The following is a 23,374-nucleotide window of genomic DNA, read 5'->3' on the forward strand; positions in this document are numbered from 1 at the left end:
AAGCTGCGTAGTACATCTAAAACATCAGTGTGCAAAACAGCAATGGAAAATACGGTGAAGGCAACCACACCTGAGAACTAAAGAAGAGCAACGAGTACGGTAAGAAAGGCCGTGCTTGTATTTGGACTCAAAGCCTGGCTTAGGCACTACTGCTAGTGGTCTTAGAAAGTCAATCTCCAAGAGTCCCAATTTTCTTATCCCCTAGAAAAGCATCTGCCTCACCAGGACCACTGTGAAGATCAAATAAGATTACACAGATGAGAGTACTCTGTAAATTATGAAGTGAAATGCCAATATTAGTGAAAGGTGAAAGGTTTTTACGGTAACTCTTCCATGTGTTATCCCGGGCTTAATGATAATTAAAGCAGACCCTCAAGCTCTAGCCAAGGAAAGACAAAGCAGGGTAAGTACCATAGCAATCTACCATTTTATCTTTAAAATTTTTAACAAAAAGCAATATGTACATTTAAAGTTCTATAGTAATATGCAGAATGAAAAATACCTACTACAACCCCTTTTCCTTAAAGCCAACACTATCAAGTTTTGTACATACTACCAGGAAAAAAAAATAATTCAAGTAATCACATATATGTGCTTTTAGGAATTTTTACATAAATGACATTTTGCACACACTGATCTATATTCTTCTCTTCTGACTTAACCAATTTCCTACTGATGGGCATCTAGGTTGTTTCTCCAGTTCTTGCTGTTATAATTAATGCTATACACAGTATCTCTATGCATGTACCTTGGCATAATTCCAAAACTACTTGTAAATTCCTAGCAGTGGAATTTCTGGGCTAGAAAGCATATACTTTCTCTCTCCAAAAAGTACCAATTTTATTACCATCTACACTATGAGTGCCCCTTTTCCCACATGCTTGCCAAAATACGCACTTTACATATGCTTACTAATTTTTTTTTTTTTTTTTTTTTTTTGTAAGCGCATATGAACTGTCTCTTCACTTCTGTGGCTCCTTTTTTGGGCCATCTTTTTCGATTTTCTCCCACTGCAGGCAGTATTTGTCTTTTGACATTATTTCCCCTAACAAGTTTTAGGGGAATAAATTCTATGTGTCAAATTTATCCATCTTTTACGGCTTCTGGGTTTTGTGCCCCACTTAGAAAGCTCCTCCCTACTTCCACATTGGTGTTCTCCCCCACAAAAATCATGCTACTACAAACCCCAAGATCAACAAGCCCCACCTCTGCATTCAAAGCCTCCAATCATATTTAGGTGCCACATTCTTAAATATCAACAGTCAACAAATAATCACAAGATTCTGAGCAAATGTAACAATACAGATATGAGACTAGGACAAACGAAGTGCAGAAATAGACTACAGAGGGAAGAAAACTTTAAGAAAACCAACTATCCTTAGACAATAGTGCAATCACAAAACAAGAATGGAATACACATGTAAGGAACATTCAAGATAACAGATGTGTACTTATGAATTTTAAACGCAGCAGAAATTTAAAACTCTGTAAAAAGGTCAGAAGACAAAATCAAGGAAATCTTCCAGAAAGTGAAACTTAGAAACAAGAGAAAAGATGAGATTAAATAACTTGTCCAAGGAGGTTTAGCTTCTGAGTAGTAAGATTTCCAGATATAGAACAGAAAAAAAAAAACAGAAGTGTGATAGATATCAGAGAAATAACTCAAGAGATTTGCTCTCAGCAGATGAAATGGATAAAATGGATAAAACTGATATACTTGATGTGTCTGAACATTGATCTTTGTAGCCCCTGAGCCAGGTACAAATCAGATAACCCACCTATTTGGGTTTTATGGTAAATTAAAACCCACCTAAATTAATAATTTATTTCAACATATAAGGCCCTTGAAATAAAATGAATAAAAGAATAATGCTTAAGAAACTTACAATTAGTGAGCCTAAGGCCTCTTGATATTGATAATGGGTAACAATATTTTATCATCTGGCATTCAGAGTCTTGCACTGGTAGCAAGTGAGCTGTACCTATCAGTTTGTCAACACTTGCCCAAAAGCTGAAAAATGAGGACAAAGATATCAGCCTAATCATTAAAGTGGCAATTAAGAATACCCCTGAGATAACATTAGCAGGTGGAGGACCTGGAGAGACAACTCAAAATTTTTTCATCAAAATAAAGTGTTTGGCATGGGAGCAGAGTGGAATTCATATGGAAAAACTTTAACGTCTATATGCCAAAAATTATCTGGCATATAAAATACTTTATGCCTTGTAAAATACATAAAATATCATCCTAGTTATCACAAGGATCACAACAGAACATCAGTCAATAAAGGAATAAAACTTTGCAAACAGGGAAGACTGAAGTATAAAAACACAGTACGTGATGTCAAAGCACTGTAAAATTGTAGCTATTATGGAGTTTAGAAAGTTTCAATTTAAAAATGGAATGGTTGACAAGATACTTGGTATGGGAGGCAAGTGAGCCAACCTCTCAAAAATATTTCCTGCTTTAAATACCTGCATTTACTCACTAAATAACTTTAGAGGAGGTAAGAGTCAGTTGCTCACAATTCTTAAGGGAGAATTCATTTAAACAAAAGACTAAAAGATTTAAAGTGAAAGGAAACTCAGAGGTGAATTTATAGAAAATCTATCTATAGAAAATAGAAAAACTTACTTTATCTCCCCTATCTCCACCTCCCGTAAGACAACTAAGAATCTATATATTCAGAGATACATAGTAATTTTATGGAATGCCTTTCCACTTCAGTCATACCTACAACAAGATCCTCTCAGTGAAATGTAAGTTCCTTATACAAGGTCCCTAAATGTGCTTTACTTATCTATGGATCCCCATTACATCTCTTGCAAAGGTATCTAAAATCTGCATGTGTACATCTTTTTGTAAAGACATCTGGGCTTTTACTAAAAGCTTCCAGAAGAACTGTGTCTTCAAAAGTTACACTGCTTCAGAATGAAAGATCTTGTCCATTCATTCCTTAAGTCTAAGAATAATTTTCTAGTCTATTGTCTTTACACTTAGAGAAATAGTATTTCATTTAAAATGCTCTCCTAAAACATGAGTATTATCATGAAGGGATACCCTAGTTAATGAATCTCTTCCTGTTGGACACTTAACCTTAAAAAATACAAAGAGTCATTCACAATATTTTTTCAATAAATGTCGATCATGTTCAGGACAAAAGACTAAGCTGAAGACCCTAATGCAGCAGAAAACAGTGGCTAAAAAAGACTGAGAAAGACCTCATTGAACTTGATCAACAACTGTTCTTAAACATCAAGTTTTCCCCTCAAGCATTCAATCATCTTTCTGCTTTCCTGCATACTTTTCATTTTGTGCTCTGGACATAAAAGCCATGAACTAATTTATTTAACTGGAATACTAATATCCCTAACTCACAAAATACTTACCATGAATTGAAAAAGTTCTGTTAAATAGTGAATCACATTACATCCTCTATCTTGAGAGCACTGTACTAACACTTAACGCCACAGAATTAAACACGGCTTAAGGATTTAATTGCTGAACCCACACCTAGCTCAAACATATGAACCATAATAATTTAATGCTCTTACATCTTCCTGAGATTATTTAACAACACAGAGTGAGCGGAGGATCAAAACAAGAACTTTCTGCCTCAGCAAGTGACTTGCTTGGTTGCAAGCTAAGAATGCCCTTTCTCCAACCCTTAATAAACTCTGGAATATTCAGTCAAAATGTTTATTTTGAATTACTATTCTTTAAAGTAATTGAGAAACATATTATTAAGTTCTTAGTAGTAAGAATCATATACAAACTTAAATTGAGACGTGAGGATGTATGTCTAGAATGGATACTAAACTCTGGCATTGCCTGCTACACTGCATACAAGACAGTATATACACACAGCACCCTAAAGTTTTCCGAATGAGAAAAACACAATTACAGCATCTAACATTTATTAAACGCTTATGTGCCAGGCACTGTGTAAAGTCTTTTGGATAAATTCTTAGTTGAACTTCACAACTGCCCTGAGGCTGATCTATCATGCCCATTTTGCATTTCGGAAAATGGTCTTTAAAAAAATCTTTGAGGTATAATAACTTGCCCAAGATCAGTTACTAAGTGGCAAAATCCACACTCAAATACAGCATTGCCCGACCACAGACCTTTGCTTTTTGATGACTAAATATTTTACCTACTCAAATTAAGAATCCACTAGAAAGCATAAGCCTTACTGATGGTGGACCAGTAGTATTACCCATGTATCGTGTACTGTACCTTGTATTATTATTCATACAGTAGGTATTTGAAGATAGCTAACTAAAGGATAAAACACCCTACTGCAAAACAGCTTCAAGGAGAAGATGTGATTTGGCCAGTGGAAAACATGAAATCTTTTGATGAATGATATGTATAATAACAGAGAAAAGTAACTCTAAAAGGAGCTGTTATATATAAAAGGCTTATTTTAAAATAATAGTATGAACCCATGAATAGATTCCCATTCAAAAGTTACCAGTGTGAACACTAAAAATTAAACATTTTACTTCTTAACTAAATGTTTAATCAAGTAAGAACACTGAAGGTGCATGTAACTTTTTTATTGAGGCACAACAAGGCATTATAACTTGCCTGAACTTGAGGCAGTTAGTTTAGTAAGCTGAACGTTAATACGGTTAAGGATTAAGTGCAAACAATATACATTCACAGCTTGACTAGCGAGGCTACATCACAATTTATAAAGTGCCAGATTAGTGCTAATTGTCATTCAGCTTGAAATTTTTCACCATGGGGAGGAAAACAAAAAAGTAAGGACCTCCTCCTTCCTCTAGGAATGAAAACATTTTCCTAAACCAATCTGTCAGAAGGGCAAGGACTACTTTTCCTTTATTCCCACTAATCAGAACACCATATCCTTTTATTGTCAATTCTGTACTGACTTTCAATCTTGGTAAAGAAGATAGCCTGAAAACGTAGAATATTTCCAACTACTTCCATAAATTGCTCCTCTGTGCAAACGTAACCATATCTGGTCTCCCTGGAACAGCTGAAGAATTGCATGATTGCTAGCAGTTTCATGGTCTGGAGCACCATCATTGGCATAGGCAGATACCAAGACCTCTTCATTCTTCATGAGGTTGACATACAGTGGCACATTCACTGCCAGCTTTAGCATGTGAAAAATGAAAACGTAAGTGCCATTCACTGGGCAATTAAATCTACCAAGCTGAAGATCAAAAGTTTCTCCCAAGTTGTTCAGAAGAAGATCAAACACAATAGGTTGGTCTAAAGTTCCAGGGGCAAGATTGGAGGTTCTGGCTGCTGAGAAGGCAACTCGCATCTGCTGAGGCAGGGGATACACGTGTACTGGCAGTATGGTGGCTGCTGGGTTTGTCACTGGCACATCCACAGGGGTCATGCTACGGGAGTCTCCTTGTCCAGAGTCACCACTGTTAAAGGTTTCGTTGTCTCTTTCTGGGCTGCTCACCTGAGAAGAATCACTCCACCCTGCTGTTTTATTAGCAACAGTGAGTTTCTCATAATGAAGCAGTTAGCTTTGAACACAATATTTAACATTAGTCGGCTACTGAAATACAGATAAAAATACATTTTATAGTAAATTTTTTTTAAAAAGCAATAAAGTATAGCTACAGTATACTCTTCTAGATTTCTCTGACAACAGGCTCTTCTACTACTATTCTAAAGCCAGAAAGGACCTGGATGATGATTTTGTCCAGTAGCCTCATTTTTTTTTTTTAATATTAAAAAAATGAGGCCCCCAAAGGTTGGATAACTTAACAGTAGTTATGGTTAGCAGAGTCTAAAACCCAGGTGTGAACACTCTTTAATTCTTTACCTTTCTCCCATAATTCTGAGTTCTTAATTCCTCAGTGATAAATCTACTCTAAGTATCTAATGGAGAAGGACTCAAGAAAACTGAGATTACATAAAAGTAGCAACTTCTGGAACTACTAGCCTACTAGACATTCAAACATATTTTGTTATGGTACTAAGCCCCATAATAAATGCTTGTTCTTTATTTCTAAGTTAATGTGGTATCATAAAATTTTAATGTTTTCAGTATTGTACAAAAACACTGCTCAGATAGAGGGCAAAGATAATGTGAATAGTCGCTACTTTCTTAAAAGGAAAAGCTTCTCTTTTCTTGTGACAAAGTTAATCTTCAGTAATTCTTGATCTTCTCAGTTACACTGAACCTTTTAATAGTACCTTCACATTTTAAGAAGTATTAAAAGTATCCTGCTTTTGTTCAAGTCATTGTGTCTTAATTGTTGTTTATTCCTATCTATCAATGTACTAAGGGGCACTGGAGTATCTAGAAGTGCCCATTATTCCAAAACCACCATCCTGATATATCACCTGAAACTATATCAAGTTAGCATAGTGAATATCTATCTAAGGTTAAATTATGGTGTCAAGCAAATTTAAAACACATACACACGTAAATTGACAAATGATTTCCACAGCCTTTCTAGTAGTCTAATATCTCCCTCAGATCTTCAGTACAACATTTAAGCAAACTGAAAACCTCAAAAGATAAATGCTAATATACTTTGGGGAGAACTTGACAAAGGATGAAGAAAGATCTAGAGGTATGTTTTGGGTAAATAAACTCCTCAATTAATTATCCTTACCTCTCGAATTTGCCCGAGGACCACCAGATGTTCCTCCTCGCTTGTAACACTGCTGGAAATTATCCTAAAATGAACACATAATATTTACCTTAGCACTAAAAATGCAAAACAGTAATTAGTTATTATTGGCAGATGAATTTGTAAGACTAAGTCCTCCTAGCCCTTGGTCTAGCCTTCTCCAGCAACCAAAAGGGCTCAGATGACACCAAGAAAAACAAATAAAGCAAGAGTCACAGTAGCAATATTTGCTTCATCTGTTAATTAACCTGACAAATTAGATATGTTAATACTTGCAAAAACAAGAAAGCATTTAGAGAACACTACGTAAAAGACACAATGCTAGGTAATGAGGGAAATTCAGAAATATGTCCTGGTCCTCTGTGCCTCATCTCAATATAAAAGGAGATGATAAAGCAAAAATACAGACAATTTCAATCTTGCTCTATTTATAAACCAAAGTGTGAAGACAATTACAAACTATGTTAGGGTTTGGTTTTGTTTTGACAGGGAAATTGATAAGAATTTAACGTATGAACGTATTATTGTCTGGAATCTTTAAGAAAAAATGTTCAAGAGGCAACATTTCAAACTGACTCCCAAGTATGGTGAAAGTCAGCCCCCATGCAAGTCATGAAAAGAATAATTAATGGTGCAATCAGATTAATATCAATACATGTAATAAAAAATTTAAACAGGACAAGAATGTATACAGTAAAAATAATAATTAATTTTCCTACCCCAAACTCCTAACCCTCTTCCCAACAGCACTACTATCATTGATATCTTATGTTTCCTCAGGAGGAAATTTAAAGCAGCACACAAAAATACTAGAATGCTGGTATTAAGAACAGATAGCTCCATTACTGAAAGACCGCATTAATCAAAGTTTTCCCTGCACACACAGTACGTGACAATCAAGTAATAACAGTTAATATTTGCATCCTTGATATATGCAAAGCACTTATGTATATGACTTCATTTAATCCTCAGAATCCCTCACAGAGTAATCCTCACACTCCAGAGTAAGATAAGTAACTCAAACAGATGAGTCTTCACCTAACAGATAAGGAACTAAAGCTCAGAAAGTTTACGTAACAGGCCCAAGGTCACACAAAGAGGTAACTGGTGAGATCAGGGGTCAAACCCAAGTCATTTAGGTGACCTGGTGTGTTTTCCAAGGTGTGTTCTTCAATACTGCCTCTGTATAGACATCTATCTTACCTCACGTAACCGTAAGCTCCTTTGTATATTAACAACAGAACTCAGTAAAATACCACATACATACTTAAAGGCTTGTAAAACTTCAAAACTGAAAATGCTAATGTAGTATAAATTCATATCCATATACGACCAATGACAGGGAGTTCCCAAGGGCTGTTCAAGTGGAATGTCTACCATTCTCCTATCAGTCTTTTATCATATATAGTAAAGAAAATCTGCTGAACTAGTCAATCAAGAATAAACCAAAAAAATCAAACTTACAAAAAAGGACTTTCCTATACTTGATATCTAAAAAAGTTAAACTGAAGGCAATATAGTAAAGACCATGGGCTCTGGAGTTGAGAAACTTGCATCTAATCTTAGTTCCATCATTTACTTGCTGAGTGACCTTAGATAAGTTACTCGTTTCTGAACTCCAGTTTCTCTTATAGGATGGTGGAGTAAATGAGTTAATGCAAACTTAATAAAGTCCTTAAGACGTCCTAAGTTCCATGTAACAGGCAGTTCTCATGTACCCTACTTGGGTTATTAGAAAAGCTTCCAGATCCACTCTCCATAGTTACAAGAGTGTCTTTACAAAACAAATTACGACTCTGCTATAGTTTAGTCACCAGCTTCACATCAATTGTACTATTGTTCAGTTATAACAATTATTCTTACCCTTTGGGAATAAGGTGTTCCAGGATACTCTCTAGCTTGGAACTGTAGCTGGCTATAATTTCCATTGGAAATTGAAGGAGGTCCTCTATAGGTATCAAAACCTAATAAATAAACAACTTACATAAAATTATGGGCAAAATTACACTAAACTCTTAAATAGTCTGTTCTATATCACTTGGAAAGTTAAATTGATCCTATAAAGCCATCATTAGATTTATGCCTTCTTTAAGCAAACTCCCTAATACTGTTTCCACAATAAAACACACATTTATAAAAATATCACAGACTTCAAACAAGCCAACTGTAGAAATTTACTATTGCTGGGATGCAGGTGGGGTTGGGAAAGGATGGTGGTTAAGGCCTTGGTCTAGAGTACTTCTGCTAATACCAGCAGTGACTAGAATACTTGGAACCATATCTAACTTAAAAGCGTATCACTATTATTGTCTCAAAGTTTTCATCTGTGGTATACTCTGATAACTAGGAAATGGGCACTGTCTTAAATATGACATGTTTTGAGCCAGCCAAGTCAATTAACAGAAGAAAGAAATTATTCAAATATGAAAACCAAAATTCATCCCTGGAAAAAAACCAAAATGCTCAACCTTTCACTTCAGTAAGTCACAGGATCGATCTGTTTTTCATTCAAAGAGTTCCTCTGTTATAGACAATAGACATATTAGAAATACCATATTTTGCAGGAATAGGGAATTCTCTACTACATTATAAATGGAAACCACAAAAAGGAACAAGGTAAAGTAAAAACAGTTTGAGTCAAGTAAACATACAAATTGTATTCAGAGCATACCTTTATAACCACCAGGGGACCGATACGAATTGGTTAGTAATCTCCCACCACGAGTACATCCTCTAACAGATCCCCGGCTATTGACAAATGGTTGAGAGGGTCTGGGAAATACATTCGTCTGTGCTGGGTAAAAGGCAAGGCTACCATTGCTTACTTGAATAGTTCCATCAGGATAACTTGCTGCTTAAGGAAACAGTTTTAGAGTCCAAGAGTTAAATGGTAATAAAAGTTTAATATTCTTTATACTTAGAAGTCAGTGTATATCAAAACCTTTAATACAACTTTCTCCCTTTTTTAAAAAAACAGATGCTATAGATATGTATGTGTATATATAGAGAGAGACACAGATATCTCTCTATATATATATATATCTAAGTAATAAAATATTATTCAGTCTTAGAAAGGAAGAAAATTCTGACACATTCTACAATACAACATGGATGAACCTTGAAGACATTATGGTGTTACAAAAGGACAAATACTCTTTGATTCCACTTATATAAGTTAAGTATTTAGAGCAGTCAAATTCATAGAGTAGAATGCTGGTTGCCAGGGATTACAGGGAAAGGGAAATGGGGAGTTAGTGTTAAATGGGGAAGATGGAAAATTCCTAGAGATGAATGGTGGTGGTGGCTGCACAACAACCTGGATGTGCTTAATGCCATAAAACCTGTACACTTAAAAATGTTTAAAATGATGAATTTTATGTTACGTATATTTTACCACAATTAAAGGGAAAAAACAGGCTAAATATGCCAGATCGAGGAGTAAAAGAAAATGAACTCTTATTAATACTGTAATTGAAAAGGATTATGACAAAAAAGTATCCTTTATGTAAATCACCTGCCCTATGTTTTCACAGTACAGGTGAGAAGAGAATGAGGTCATCTGTGGCTAGGTCCAGGGATTTACATTTACTACCTCTTGTGATTAACCAAGCAATTCGTTTGCTCCAGCTTAAGTTTTAGAAAACCCAATAGGGGCCTGAAATACCAACAGTAAAAATCTACAAGTGCTTCTTAAATTGAGAAATAACTACAAAGTTGCTATTCTTTCATGTACGTATTAGAATAGCATGAACAATCAAAAGTGTCTCCCATCTCTAATCAAAGAGTAGAATAAGCATACTAAATTATACCTTCACATTAATCAATGCTTTATTACAAGAGGAAAGAAAAAAGGCCAGATAGCCATCTGTGCTAACACGGAGTTAACAGAATGGTTTCAAAACCTTCATAGAAGCAGCTGGATAGTGCCTTATGCACCTCTACCACTGTTGATGGTAATCAAAGCAATCAGGTTTAAAAATAAAAGCCTACTTCAAGGTTAAATCAACCATCTAAGTTCTACCTCTACAAAAGTTAAAAGTAATAAGTGAACTTAACTAAAGAGACGAAAAAGCATTAAGTGTTTCTCAATACTTGAACATGTGAAAAGATAAGGCTTACTAGTCAAGAAAGAACATCTCAAGTGTCACTACAGACTTGCTTTCCATTTAATTAGCTCTCATCCAAGTCTTCAAAATATGATACACAAAGATCTTACCAGTCTCTTGAGAAAGGACAGTTTGTTCTACGTGTATAGCTGGCAGTTGGCACTGGGGTGGTGTCTGTGTACTTGCTGTAGTAAAACTTTGATTGTAGCCAGGTGAATAAGGGGATTCTTTTATTTCTTGTTCTTTACGTGGAGGCAGAGGTGCATTAACATTAAATACCTTAAAAGACAGGGTACACTGAGTCATTTGTGAAGTTTTATAGAAAACAATTAAAGGTGACATTCAGCAAAACTCTGCAACATTCAAAAACTTCTATTTGATGGGCAAAGGACTTGAATAGACATTTCTTCAAAGAAGATAAATGGCCAATAAGCACATGCAGAGATGCACAACATCATTAGTCATTAGACAAATATAAATCAAAACCACAATGAGATTCCACTTCATACCCATTAGGATGGCTATTACTTTAAAAAAAAAAAAACCCCAGAAAATCTAAGTATTGCTGAGGGTGTGGTACAGCTGCCACCCTCAGTGGCAGGGCAGTGCTGGTGGGAACGTAAAATGGTGCAGCCACTGCAGAAAATAGTACAGCGGTTCTTCAAAAAGCTAAATGCGGAATTCCCATTTACCAAGTAGAATTACCAAGTAGAATATGATCCAGCAATTCCACTTCTAGGCATATACCCGAAAGAACTGAAAGCAGAGACTCAAATATTTGTACACCAATGTTCATGGCATTATTCATAATAGCCAAAAGATGGAAACAACCCAAGTGTCCATCAGCAGATGAATGGATAAACAGAATGTGGTACATACATACAATGGAATGTTATTTCACCATAAAAAAGAATGAAATTCTGATCCATGCTACAACATGGATGAACCTTGAAAATTCTACGCTAACTGAAATAAGCCAGATACAAAAGGACAAATACCGTGATTCCACTTATATGAGGTACCTAAGAATAGGTAAATTCATAGAGACAAAGTAGAATAGAAGTTACCAGGGGCTAGGATGGGGGAGGGGACGATGAAAAAGTTCTGGAAGTAGATAGTGGTGATGGCTGTACAACACTGTGAATGTACTTAATGCCGTTGAATTATACATTTAAATACGGTTAAAACAGTAAACTTTATGTTTATGCATATTTTACCATAGTAAAAAAACCAAATTTCTATCTGATTTCTGACAGAAGTTAAACAAGTACAAAAATTAACTCTCCTGCCATTACATTATAATAATGCTTACTGAGAATGAAAGCTATATAGGGGAAAAGGGTACTTTTTCAGAAACTGAAAACAAATGAAAAAATCTGCCATTTACTGCATTTCTACCATGTAGCTGGCAATGATCTGTCCAGACTCTGGTCATCATCTATAATACAGCACTTCTGTTACTCTCTAGCCCCCTTATCCTGCTCCATTTTTCCTCACAACACATAGCATCTGATATAATATATATATGAATATTTTTCTCTCTAGCCCTCCCACCTCCATAATAAAGTATAAGCTTCTTAAGCACAAAGACCTGTCTATTCTCCATTGTTACAACCCCTAAGAACAGTGCCTGGCTTCATAACTACCTGTTTATTGAATAAATGAGTAAGCAAACAAATAAGAACCAATTTATACTGGACAGAATCCAAACAGGTAGAGAAGACAGACTGGCATGAGCAAAAAGGTATTGTGATGCAATGTGGCACCCTGCAAGGGATCCTGGAAAAGAAAAAGAACACTGGTGGAAAAACTAGGGAAATCCAGATAAAGTCTGAAGTTTTACTTAAAAAACATAAAAATAAAGTAGGATAAGTGCTATTAAAAATTTCCAAAATACAACGAGAAGACACACGAGGAGCAACTAATCAGGACACAAAGATTTCAAAGCAGAATAAAAATCTGGATGTAATTTTTTCACTGAAAAACCCAAGGTACCTGCCTCTAGAAACAGGCAATTATTCTAAAGGTTAACTGACTTGTTTTATTGTTGCTGTTGTTATTATTATCATTTATCATTTTTGTCTCTCCCTTGCTACACACACACACACACTAGAATGTAAGCTTCATGATAAAGGGGACAAATCTGTATTTTTCACTTCCTTACCCCCAGTATCTAGAACAATGCCTGGCATACAGTAGAACAATGCCTGGCATACAGTAAAACAATGCCTGCCTCGAAAAATATATACGGTGAGTGAATGAATGAACCATAGAATTGGAAATACCATAATTTAGTCAATCATTTCCCAGTTAACAGACGTTCAGATGGTCTCCAATTCAGATTGGTTTTGTTGCGATTGCCTTCTAGTGCCGTTATATACAACATATCTTCAGCTACTGAAGCATATCCTTAGCTACTAATCCCTTTGTTCCTGTAGTATGGATTCCTCAAGGTGAAACTTCTGTCATGGCTTTATGCCCCCTTTTTAAAAAATTTTAACAGGAAGTGCCTTTCCTAAAAGGTAGTGATGATTTACTGTCACATCAGCAGTGTATAAAACTTTCTTATTTCTTTCCCCACTCTAGATAATGTCAACTGTTTTAATATTTTCCAATTTGTTGAATGAATAATTGTATTTCATTTCAAATTAAAATTAAAAATCTTAAAACACACACCACACAAAAAAAGGTATTGTGACAAGAGTGTACAAGGCAAGCCCAGGGGACTAGTCTGGCAAGTTATACCAGACTTCAAAAGTTACTGAGTGTCAGGCAAAGGACTTTCAATTTCATTCTATAATGGACCAATATTTGCTTTTCATTAGGAATAAGAAAAAGTTAGTAAAACCAATGTGGCAATACTGTGTAGGATGGATTGACAGGGATAGAGGGAAAGCAAGGACACAAAGCTGTGCTACGTGACCAAGCAGGAAGTAATAAGATTAGTGAATTCAGGGGTGTGAATTCACCAGACCATCTCCCTGCATTGTGCCTGCTTTCCACTACCAACTCCACTGGCCCCATCCCACCACCATCACACGAAAGTACCTGGAGTGGGACATTAAGCACCATCAGGAAAGGTACTTATTGGCTAAGACTTTTTGCTTTTTTCTAAAGAAAAGTTTTATACTTATTCTATGTTTAGAGAATAAACATACAAACCTAGTTGAAATATCACCTCAAAAAGTTTTAAACTACAATTTGTAGCGGAATATGTAATTCAAAATACCATAGAAATCTGAACAATTCTCCAAAACCCAGATGAGATGAAGATGAAATCAAATGAAAGTTTCAACAGTGATAGAACACACAAGTATGTGTCCTGTATTTCAGGTTATTGATGCCATGGAACATTACTACTGTGATATTAGTAATGGTTAGTATTATTAAGCTATTTACAGAAAATTATGTTTCTCACTCACATTTCATTTATTTAATATGGGTCCTCAGCTTTCCCTGCCACTAATTTTCAGAGGGGAAAATGCCCTGATAAAATTTCCATTCAAAATTATTGAGGCTTTGGATTTAATACTCTTCCCACACAAACAATATTTCCATTGGACAAATGCAAATTCTACCAGCCCAAAAAAGAGTAATAGAAAAGGCAAATTTTTTCACATAGTACCTAATGTAAGAGATGTAAGAGAAACAATAGCTTTTTAACAGGAATAATGAACTGCAATCATCATTCACGTTTCATACTCACTGTCTGCATGGCTTGAAAGGGTGCTGTGTTAATGGTTACTGAACTACTACTTGCTGGAGGTGACTGGAAGCCCTGTTCAGAGCCCTTTGACATGGGAGGATTTGGAGAAGCTAGTGAAGACGGTTTCTTGCTTGGGGGAACTGCTGCCTAGGAAGGAGAAATGCAGTATCAGCCAATCACCTGCCATACAATAAACAGTTAACTTACACTAAACCCCAGACTGGCATACGTCAGCAAGTCCTATAGGACGACATTTGGACACAGGAATGCAGAAGAATAGCTTTGCTTACAATTTCAAATCTCAATTGCTGAGGATGCACACTAGCATTTGCTTTGCACGGCTTGCTGACTAAGTGAGAATCTTACTATTAAGCAGTCTAACAGACGAGGGGCTGAACTTTTTATGAGTTCCTAGTCCTTTTCAAACCCTGTAATGGTATTTTCCAGTTCGGAATCTAGTATTATTCCAAATTTATACAGAAGAATTAGGCTTAAGAAAAACCTTGGGTTAGTTACTTAGTCAGTGTTAATTTTTCTCTGTTTTAAAGTCTTATTAGTGGATTCCTCAGTCAGCTGCCTAAAAAAAGAAAACCAAACCTGAGCTAATCTTAACTAAGGGAATAAGCAAGTCCTTAATATAATAGATTATAAAGCCAAATGCTTTAAAAGATATGAAAAAACCAATACCAATGAGATTTTGAAGCAGACAGCTGTGACTCACTAGGTGGCAAACACTTCCTCTTCTTAAAATAAGGAACCAAGTAATTTTAATTTAGACCAAGTCAACACCATAAAAACTAATGCTTACCTTTATTTTCTTATACAATGAACACAAATTCTCATAATAGTTAACCAAAAAATAATAAAACCTAAGAATTGCTAAATTAATCCAAAAACTCATCCTATCTTGCTATAATCTATCTCAAGGATTTGCTCAAACACAGCTAAAACTTTCACTTGAGAATTGAGAGGAAAAACGTAATACTGTCAAAATACTTTGACAAACTTAGGCAAAAAGAGAATGTAACTCATTCCAATTGAGTCAGTGCTAATATTAAAAGTATAAAGTTATTGAGTCTTCTGTTACATGGATAAAACGATTTTTCTCCTAAGGAGTCCTTCAATATGAATATAGTGAGAAACCTGAACTAACCCTACCCTTACCTAGAAATTTTCATTTTTTTTGACACTAGCAATTTGGACATATTTATTTTATCTGAAAAGGCAATACACTATTAAGTCCATTTATATGGTAAGGTCACAATAAAGTTAAAGTTACCTGTATAAGTTCCAGGACTACAACATCTATAGAAAGCAAACATTAGTAAGGTATAAATGTTAAATCATTAAACTGATTATGCCTGTAATTCATACAATAAACTGGTTCTGCTATTCTTTAAGACAGAAAAGAAATTAAGACAATGGGTCTCTTATTACCTCAGGAGTCTCTGAGGTCATAAACTCTGTTTCAGATCCTGAAGAGGCCTGATCGGTAGTAACCAAGCAAGCATTTGAGCTACAAGTAACTGGAGAAGAAGCAGCCTAAATATAGGAAGATATAAAACATTGTAAAAGGCACATTTTGTTCACTTTATATTTCTTGGGCCCTGGGCTTCCTAACACATTACTCTCATTGAGCAGTCACTCGTGCCAAATGGTATGCTAAACACTTTTAACACATATTAATATATTTAATCCTAACAATAACCCTGTGCAATAGGTACAACTATTCCCATTTTATTCATAATCAGGCAGAAGCAAAGAAAGTTAAGTAATTTACCCAAGGTCACACTAAAATTAAGCAGAAGAGCTAAGATTCAAACCCAAGCAGTCAGCTACATTGCCTTTCCAGGCCTAGTCACCAGAGCTACACATCTAATCCCATCCTCATTTATCAAGACTCTTGGCCCTGGAAATCTGGGGTCAGATTTTCTATCAGGCTCTCAATAGCAGTTCCATGGGAGATGAGCCCAGGGTACATTAATGCTCCAGGCACGGGCCTGCCAGGGATCATGACAACTATGCTTTTACTCTAAGTGCTCTCAGTGTCTTAAAGAAGTCGGCAGAAGTATAAATAGAAAGGATAAGCTCTATATAAATCACAATAGCACCAATATTCTAAGAAAAATTAAAACTAATATGTATAAAATACAAATTGGGAGAAAGCACAGTAGGAACTAATGCTGTGACAACTGTAACCAATTAAAAACTAAGAGTAGCTAGGAAGGAATGCTATGGCACAACAGGTACTACAACATAACAGAGATCCATAAAATTCTTGCAATGGCAAGGTCTGAAGTGTCGGTGAATCCACTCCTTTTATCTAAATGTTTCAGTGTGGTTCTCAGAAGCCCAACTAATAAAATGGGTTAAATAGAAACTAATTAATGGTAACCAAATATCAGAACCTTTCAGTGACCTTCTAGAAGGGTTCATCATGATATGCCACTTCTTGATAAGGAGATGGGGACCAAGTTCTAAAAAGCCTCATGGAAGACCTTTAAAAGGTCTTATGGAGAAAATGTTGAAATCCTTTAGAGCATTTAATGTACCTAAATAAATAGATATATTTTAGATCTGACCAAACTATTAGAATTATTATAAAATGGTAGTGTTTCTAAAAGTAGGCCTTTCTTCTGGTCCTCTCATTAAAACAATGAGACAACCACCCAAAATAAGTGAGACTGGCTATTGTGGGGACGTAACTAACTCTATTGCCAAAGAAAAATTCAAAGATACTAAGTTAAGGCAACTTGGCCCACTTGATAGTTAAGCTTTAAAAGACTTTGAATTTTAGTTAAAACGTTAACTTAACAAAAAAGATGAAGAAACATTCTTTACATTAGTATTTATTTAGAAGTTACGGCAGTTCTTGCTTCCAAATTATTGCTCTTTAAGAAGACTGGCTGGAGTTCGTTTTAAGTACTGCTGAGTAAGCATGATGTTTGAGGCCAGCGGTTCCAAAAAATGGATGTGCAGATTCACCCAGGGAGCAGAGTAAAAATACAGATGACTAGACGACACCCCTGGAAACTCTGACCCTATAGGTCTAAGGTGGTATCTAACAACACAGTCATCCCTCAGTATCCACAGGGAATTGGCTCCAAGACCCACTATGGATACCAAAATTCGCAGATGCTCAGGTCCCATAGTTGACCCTTCATACCCGTGGTTCCGCAACTTCGGATTAAACCAACCTCAGTTCCGTAGTACTCTATGTATTTAGTGCTCACTTCGGCAGCACATATACTAAAATTGGAACGATACAGAGATTAGCACGGCCCCTGCGCAAGGATGACACGCAAATTCGTGAAGCGTAGTACTCTACGAATTTAGTGGAAAAAACCCATGTATAAGTGGACCCGAGCAGTTCAAATGCATACTGTTCAAGGGTCAACTGTATGTACTTTTATTAAAGTGACCAAGTTATTCTGATGTAGCCATCCCACAGGCATGCCCTGAGAGCTACCAGACTATTGGTTTATGAAGAAAAATCTTAGGGCTTCCCTGGTGGCGCAGTGGTTGAGAGTCCACCTGCCGACGCAGGGGACACAGATTCGTGTCCCGGTCCGGGAAGATCCCACATGCCGCGGAGCGGCCGGGCCCGTGAGCCACGGCCGCTGAGCCTGCGCATCCGGAGCCTGTGCTCCACAACAGTGGAGGCCCGGTACCGCCTCCACAACAGTGAGAGGCCCGCGTACCGCCAAAAAAAAATCTTAACTTGTCACTTGAAAGCCTCATAAAGAACCTAATAGCTAGACCAGATAACATGGAATTCTTTAGTTAAAGCAGTGACTGGGGTGAGGGACCCTGCTTAACAAACACATTTTGAAAACCGAGCTACATCTTAAACTAAATATAAACCACTGTAAACAAATGGTATTTACTCATGAGTTTTTGGAAGGGAAGGCAACAACTGCTGAACCACCTGATCAAAATATTTAACCTACTGTCAAAGCAGTTGCTGTCTAGAAAATTGCCATAAGGTTTTCAGAGGGATCCTGAGGAAAAAAAATTTTTTTAAAGTAATGACCAGAAAACTAGCAAATCTTGAACTTACTATTGATGGAAATGCAATGTGGCATTTACAGATCTCAATGATCTGGTCCCTTTATAACTCTAAGTGTGTTCTGTGAAAATTAGTTCATCAGAATGTTAGATATATGTAGGCGGGTGGGACTGGCTAACCATGAGTTAAGCAAAATTAGTTTCTTTCTTTACACCCTTTACTCTGCCAATATACTAAGTGACTTAGGTAGCTCAACAGCAAAGTAAGATTCCCAAAGTACCTCCGAATTCTTCAGGCTTACTCTTTCCTTACTAACATCAGTTAACCTCCTCTGTTATAACAGATGACTTCCCCATGTTTATTAGGGAATCTTTTGAGAACCAGCTGTACTTAATCTAAAAAACTAGATACCCTTAGAACATTTTCAATAATTTCATTAGGTATATTAGAATCAGCGAGTCTGATCATTCTTGCCAAAGCAAGAGTTTCCTCCCTGAATAGCAAAGAAGAGTAAATGAAAGATCAGTCTGGAAAAGTTACCTGTAATGGCTCTTGAAGAAAATCACTTTGATTGGATAGATTTTGTTCTGTAGATGCTGCAGAGAGTGAAATCAACAGTAAACTACTGAGGGAGGAGAAAAGTTTATGCATACCAACTGGGTGGAAACTAAAGTTTATACTTCATAAAACAAAGCAGTATCTGGCAGAACTAGCTCTCAAGTCCTTTCTATTGTAGTAGAGCTCTAAAAAGAGTCAGAGAGGATTACAGAAGAAAAGGATACTAGTTTCATCAATGGACAAAAGCAGTATTTCAAGGCTTCCAAAAGAAAAGAACTATGACTTTTAGAAAACTGGTAATTGTAATCTGGATGACAAAACCTGAGCTATCATGAGCAGTAATTAGCTGATAACACTTTAAGTTACAAGTGCAGGGGTCATCTGGCTCTTGTTTTTTTTTCTCTTTGATCATGTAAAATTAAATATACTTTTCAGTTACATAGCTTCAGTTTGGTTTCTTCTTATTAATCTCTATCACTTTTGTTAAGTACTTTCTCTTCCTTCTCCTTACCCTACCCAGGAATTACTGGACCAGTCTTCTGGTTGGTGTCTACTGCTCACTGCAGCTGAACTATGGCTTTGATTATGTCATTCCACCTCTGAGATAAACTAGTGTAGAACAAAAAGCCTAAAGTCTGAAGCATCAGACCAGATTCAGATCTGGGCTGCATCATTAGTTACTGTGTTAACCTGTGCACTAAATACCACTGATGTAATTTCACTCATAGTTAGGATCCAAAAGCCTCCACACTAGACATACCGAGTTGAAAGAAGTCAAGCAGGTTCTAGTCAGAATTCACTCCAAGAAGAATATAAAAAGTAGCAAAGACAACTAATATTATGTACTTCCATTCACCTATCTGGAGACCTTCTCTAAAATGCAAACTGGTCAGTTAAGTACACTAACATCCTCATGGTAATTTACCCGTATGTAACTCTGATAACATATGTACACATTTAGAAAAAATTAACACACAGACATAGTTTAACCTTAAGATAATCTAGAGTAAAATTATATGTAAAAGAAGTAATTGGAAAAACAGCTGTAGGTCTAACAAGTCTTAAGAATGAGGACATACCTACTGGGCTACCTGGAGTAGCCGAAGGCGGCTGTGATGATGGAATTGCACTTGGAGGTTTGTCAAAATCCAGAATAGATTCCTAAAGACAAGAGTTTAAATAATAAGTGAAAACAAAGATTATCATTTGTTGGTAAAGCTATTACCATTAAATTATTTATGATGTCAACTGCTTATTAGCTATAGGAATCTAGCTAATAACCATCTCAAGATGTTAATAACTTAGTCTTTATAGGAGAAGAAACAGAATTAAAAGCGAAATCTAAAGTAACTGTCAAACCTTAAAACTGTGTCAGGGGCTTCCCTGGTCGTGCAGTCATTAGGAATCTGCCAGCCAACACAGGGGACGCGGGTTCAAGCCCTGGTCCAGGAAGATCCCACATGCCATGGGGCAACTAAGCCCGTGCACCACAACTACTGAGCCTGTGCTCTAGAGCCCGCGAGCCACAACTACTGAGCCCGCATGCTGCAACTACTGAAGCCCACGTGCCTAGAGCCCATGCTCCACAACAAGAGAAGCCACTGCAATGAGAAGCCTGCGCACCACAACAAAGAGTAGCCCCTGCTCGCCACAACTAGAAAGCCCGCGTGCAGCAACGAACACTCAATGCAGCCAAAAATTAATTAATTAATTAAAAAAAAAAGACTGTGTCAAGTGTTAAAACTCCAATAGTAATTCTAAGGCCAAATGAGGAAAAGAAAACTCCTGACTTGAAGTCTTAAACGTTAATCCTAGTGTAGACTGAGCCCTCATTTTTATTATAACCAATGAGAGGGTCAAATTATTTTATCCCAACCACTAAACTAACTCATGCTCTTAGAGACTTTCATGACAAGAAGGCATTCTCTTCTCCCATCTGCCTATCCTGGTTATCCTAAAAATATTTCCAATGTTTTGAGTACTTAACTTATATACTTACAGTGATCGTTTTAGGGCTTTTATTTATCAAATAATCTGAAGAGGTATGCAATTCCCTCACTTTACAAATAAGCAGAAGGTTGGAGGTTAAATAACTTGCCACAGATTACACAACCGGTAACTGGTAGAAGTGGATTTAAATGCAGGTCTAATTCCAAAGCTCAAAATCTTTTTACTACACAAAAATCTCTTATTTGCCTACTTCATCCCTCAGTAATACCATACTATTCTGAAATTCTGTAAGAGTCTGTATGACACAATTGAGCACGTGTCATAATGAATGTCTTATGATTATCTACACACAACAGCAGCAATATCATTTGAGCACTTTAAGCTTCTTACATGTTTAATTCATTTTAGTACTCACAACAAACAGGAGTAGGAACTATTATCATTTTTTCAAAAAAGAAACTGAGGCAGAGAGTTAAGTAACTTGCCTGAATTCTCAGAGCTAGGAAGTGGCAGAACCGAGATTTGTACTCATTCTGGACACCAGAATCTATGCTCTTAACAACTTCATTTAACGCTTCACATCAGAAGCTAGCAGCCCCATGACTATCATTTAAGATTCACTTAATAATGACTCATACTTGCATAAAGTTACAAGTTCCTTGAATCTGGGTCATCAGGTCCTGCAGTTTTTCTTTCCTCAATACTGGATCCTTTGGAAGGGTAGAGGAAGAACCTACAGGCTGATGCATAGGCTTAGGCACCTATAAGATAAACCCATAATGTATAAGAGTGAAATTCAAATTCAAAAGCCTAATTCAGGAAACTAAGCTTATCACTACATCTTAATGTAATCAAAACACATAGCAGTGCTCATTTATAGATTTATCTCAGGTAAAGAATTTCCACATAAATGCATTTTCTAAGTAATTTAAGCAAACTTTTCATGTTTCCTCCTTCAGAACAACTTTAATGGGAAATGTTTCTAAACATCATCCTTTTAAAGGGAAGGCCCAGAGCAACAGAACTTCCTTTGTAGAAGTTCTCTCATTATGGACATCAGTTACCCTGTGTCCTCTATGATAAGATGCCACTGACTATAATATAAAACACATCAATGATTTTTTCCCCCAGGGAAAAAAATTACTACCTCCACATTAAATATACATCCCATTTTTAACACATATCTGATTTCAGAAACAGTAAGATGTAAAAGCACATACATATATATCCTAGAGTTGAGGAAATATACTATTATATTCTGTTATACAGTAGGTATACTTTGTGCGGGAGGGGGCTACTGATGTTTAGAAGGTGGTTCGCCCTCCTGCTAAATTTCTTAAGATTGCTGAATACCCTGAAATAGACCTCATGTTTATGGTTATTTCTTACAGGTATCAGCAAGCCTGTCCCTACCAGCTCCTCTTCTCCACCTTCTAATTCACTGGGGAGTCACATAGCTAAACTGTCAACAGTGTCATAAAATAACTGTTAATAGACCCTAAGGGAATATATGAAAGGCTCTTTTAAGAGAAAAGTATGAACTTTAGTGATTTATTTCATGTTACCTAGTCTTTTGGCTTTGAACTCTATTTTGCCCTTGACAGTACTTGGTCATGTTCCAAACAGCTGAGATTTCAATACAGATAGAGGAAAATACTCTACTATACAGAGAAGCGTCCTCTCAGTCACTGAGAGACCCTGTAACTTCAATATAATGATGTCTGTGCCATAAAGCACATTAAATGAGTTTTGACCTTTCCAATTAAACACGCTTAATTTTAAATACTATTCAGCAAACAGCATGGTATCAATATTCTGGTACGGTAAAGGTTCAGCACTGCTATATCTAGTGGAATTTTTAATTGCGGTTTTTTAAACAGCTTTATTGAGGTATTAAATTGGGTTTTTAGATATAAATCTCTCAAAATAGTTGCTATATTACAATTACTGTCATATGATATCTAGTTAATGAAAAAGGCTATCAATCTTCTGCAGGGTCAGGAAGGAGCTATAATTATATTACCACTTAAAGAGGAAGAAAGGAAAATAAAAGGAGACAAATAATTCTAAAATTCTCTTCCCATAAGGTAGAATTGAGGCGGGGGTAATTTATAAAATGCAATGCTTTGAATTCCCTAAGCAAAATGTTTTTCTCCCCCCACCTTTTTTAATTAAAGTATAGTTGATTTACAATATCGTGTTAATTTCAGGTGTACATCACAGTGATTCAGTTTTGTGTGTGTGTGTGTATTCTTTTTCAGAGTCTTTTCCCTTATAGGTTATTACAAAATATTTAGTATAGTTCCCTGTGCAATAAAGTAGGTCCTTAGCAAAATGTTTTTCAAACTGTTAGAGGACCAAAGATTTCCGGGCATGCCTTTGGCTAAAATGGTGTGGAAGTACAGCAAC

At 36.2% G+C, this 23,374-nt stretch overlaps 1 protein-coding gene and 1 non-coding gene across 11 annotated transcripts in view; one reads left to right on the forward strand and one right to left on the reverse strand.

The window, feature by feature from the left end:
* Positions 1–4,547: 4,547 nt before the first annotated feature.
* CAPRIN2 (caprin family member 2) overlaps positions 4,548–23,374 on the reverse strand; it is a 41,961-nt gene continuing 23,134 nt past the window's right edge. For 2 of the 10 annotated variants that reach the window (XM_029206016.1, XM_029206024.1), the window contains 10 exons: positions 21,604–21,726; positions 20,095–20,176; positions 18,998–19,053; positions 15,886–15,990; positions 14,449–14,595; positions 10,853–11,021; positions 9,308–9,487; positions 8,500–8,600; positions 6,619–6,682; positions 4,548–5,473 (listed from right to left, as the gene is read on the reverse strand). In XM_029206016.1, the coding sequence (XP_029061849.1) occupies positions 4,905–5,473; positions 6,619–6,682; positions 8,500–8,600; positions 9,308–9,487; positions 10,853–11,021; positions 14,449–14,595; positions 15,886–15,990; positions 18,998–19,053; positions 20,095–20,176; positions 21,604–21,726 (1,596 nt within the window). In that variant the 3' untranslated portion in view covers positions 4,548–4,904. Of the gene's footprint in view, positions 5,518–6,618; positions 6,683–8,499; positions 8,601–9,307; positions 9,491–10,852; positions 11,022–14,448; positions 14,596–15,885; positions 15,991–18,997; positions 19,054–20,094; positions 20,177–21,603; positions 21,727–23,374 lie in introns of all 10 variants that reach the window. The other 8 variants (XM_029206015.1, XM_029206023.1, XM_029206022.1 and 5 more) reach the window with 7 other exon arrangements.
* On the forward strand, positions 17,674–17,777 carry LOC114886329. The gene has a single exon (XR_003791331.1). It is a non-coding gene; the product is annotated as a U6 spliceosomal RNA (small nuclear RNA).

This window comes from Monodon monoceros, unplaced genomic scaffold, assembly GCF_005190385.1.
Source record: "Monodon monoceros isolate NGI ecotype Baffin Bay Population unplaced genomic scaffold, NGI_Narwhal_1 Super_Scaffold_6, whole genome shotgun sequence".
In the NCBI taxonomy this organism is placed as follows: Eukaryota; Metazoa; Chordata; class Mammalia; order Artiodactyla; family Monodontidae; genus Monodon; species Monodon monoceros.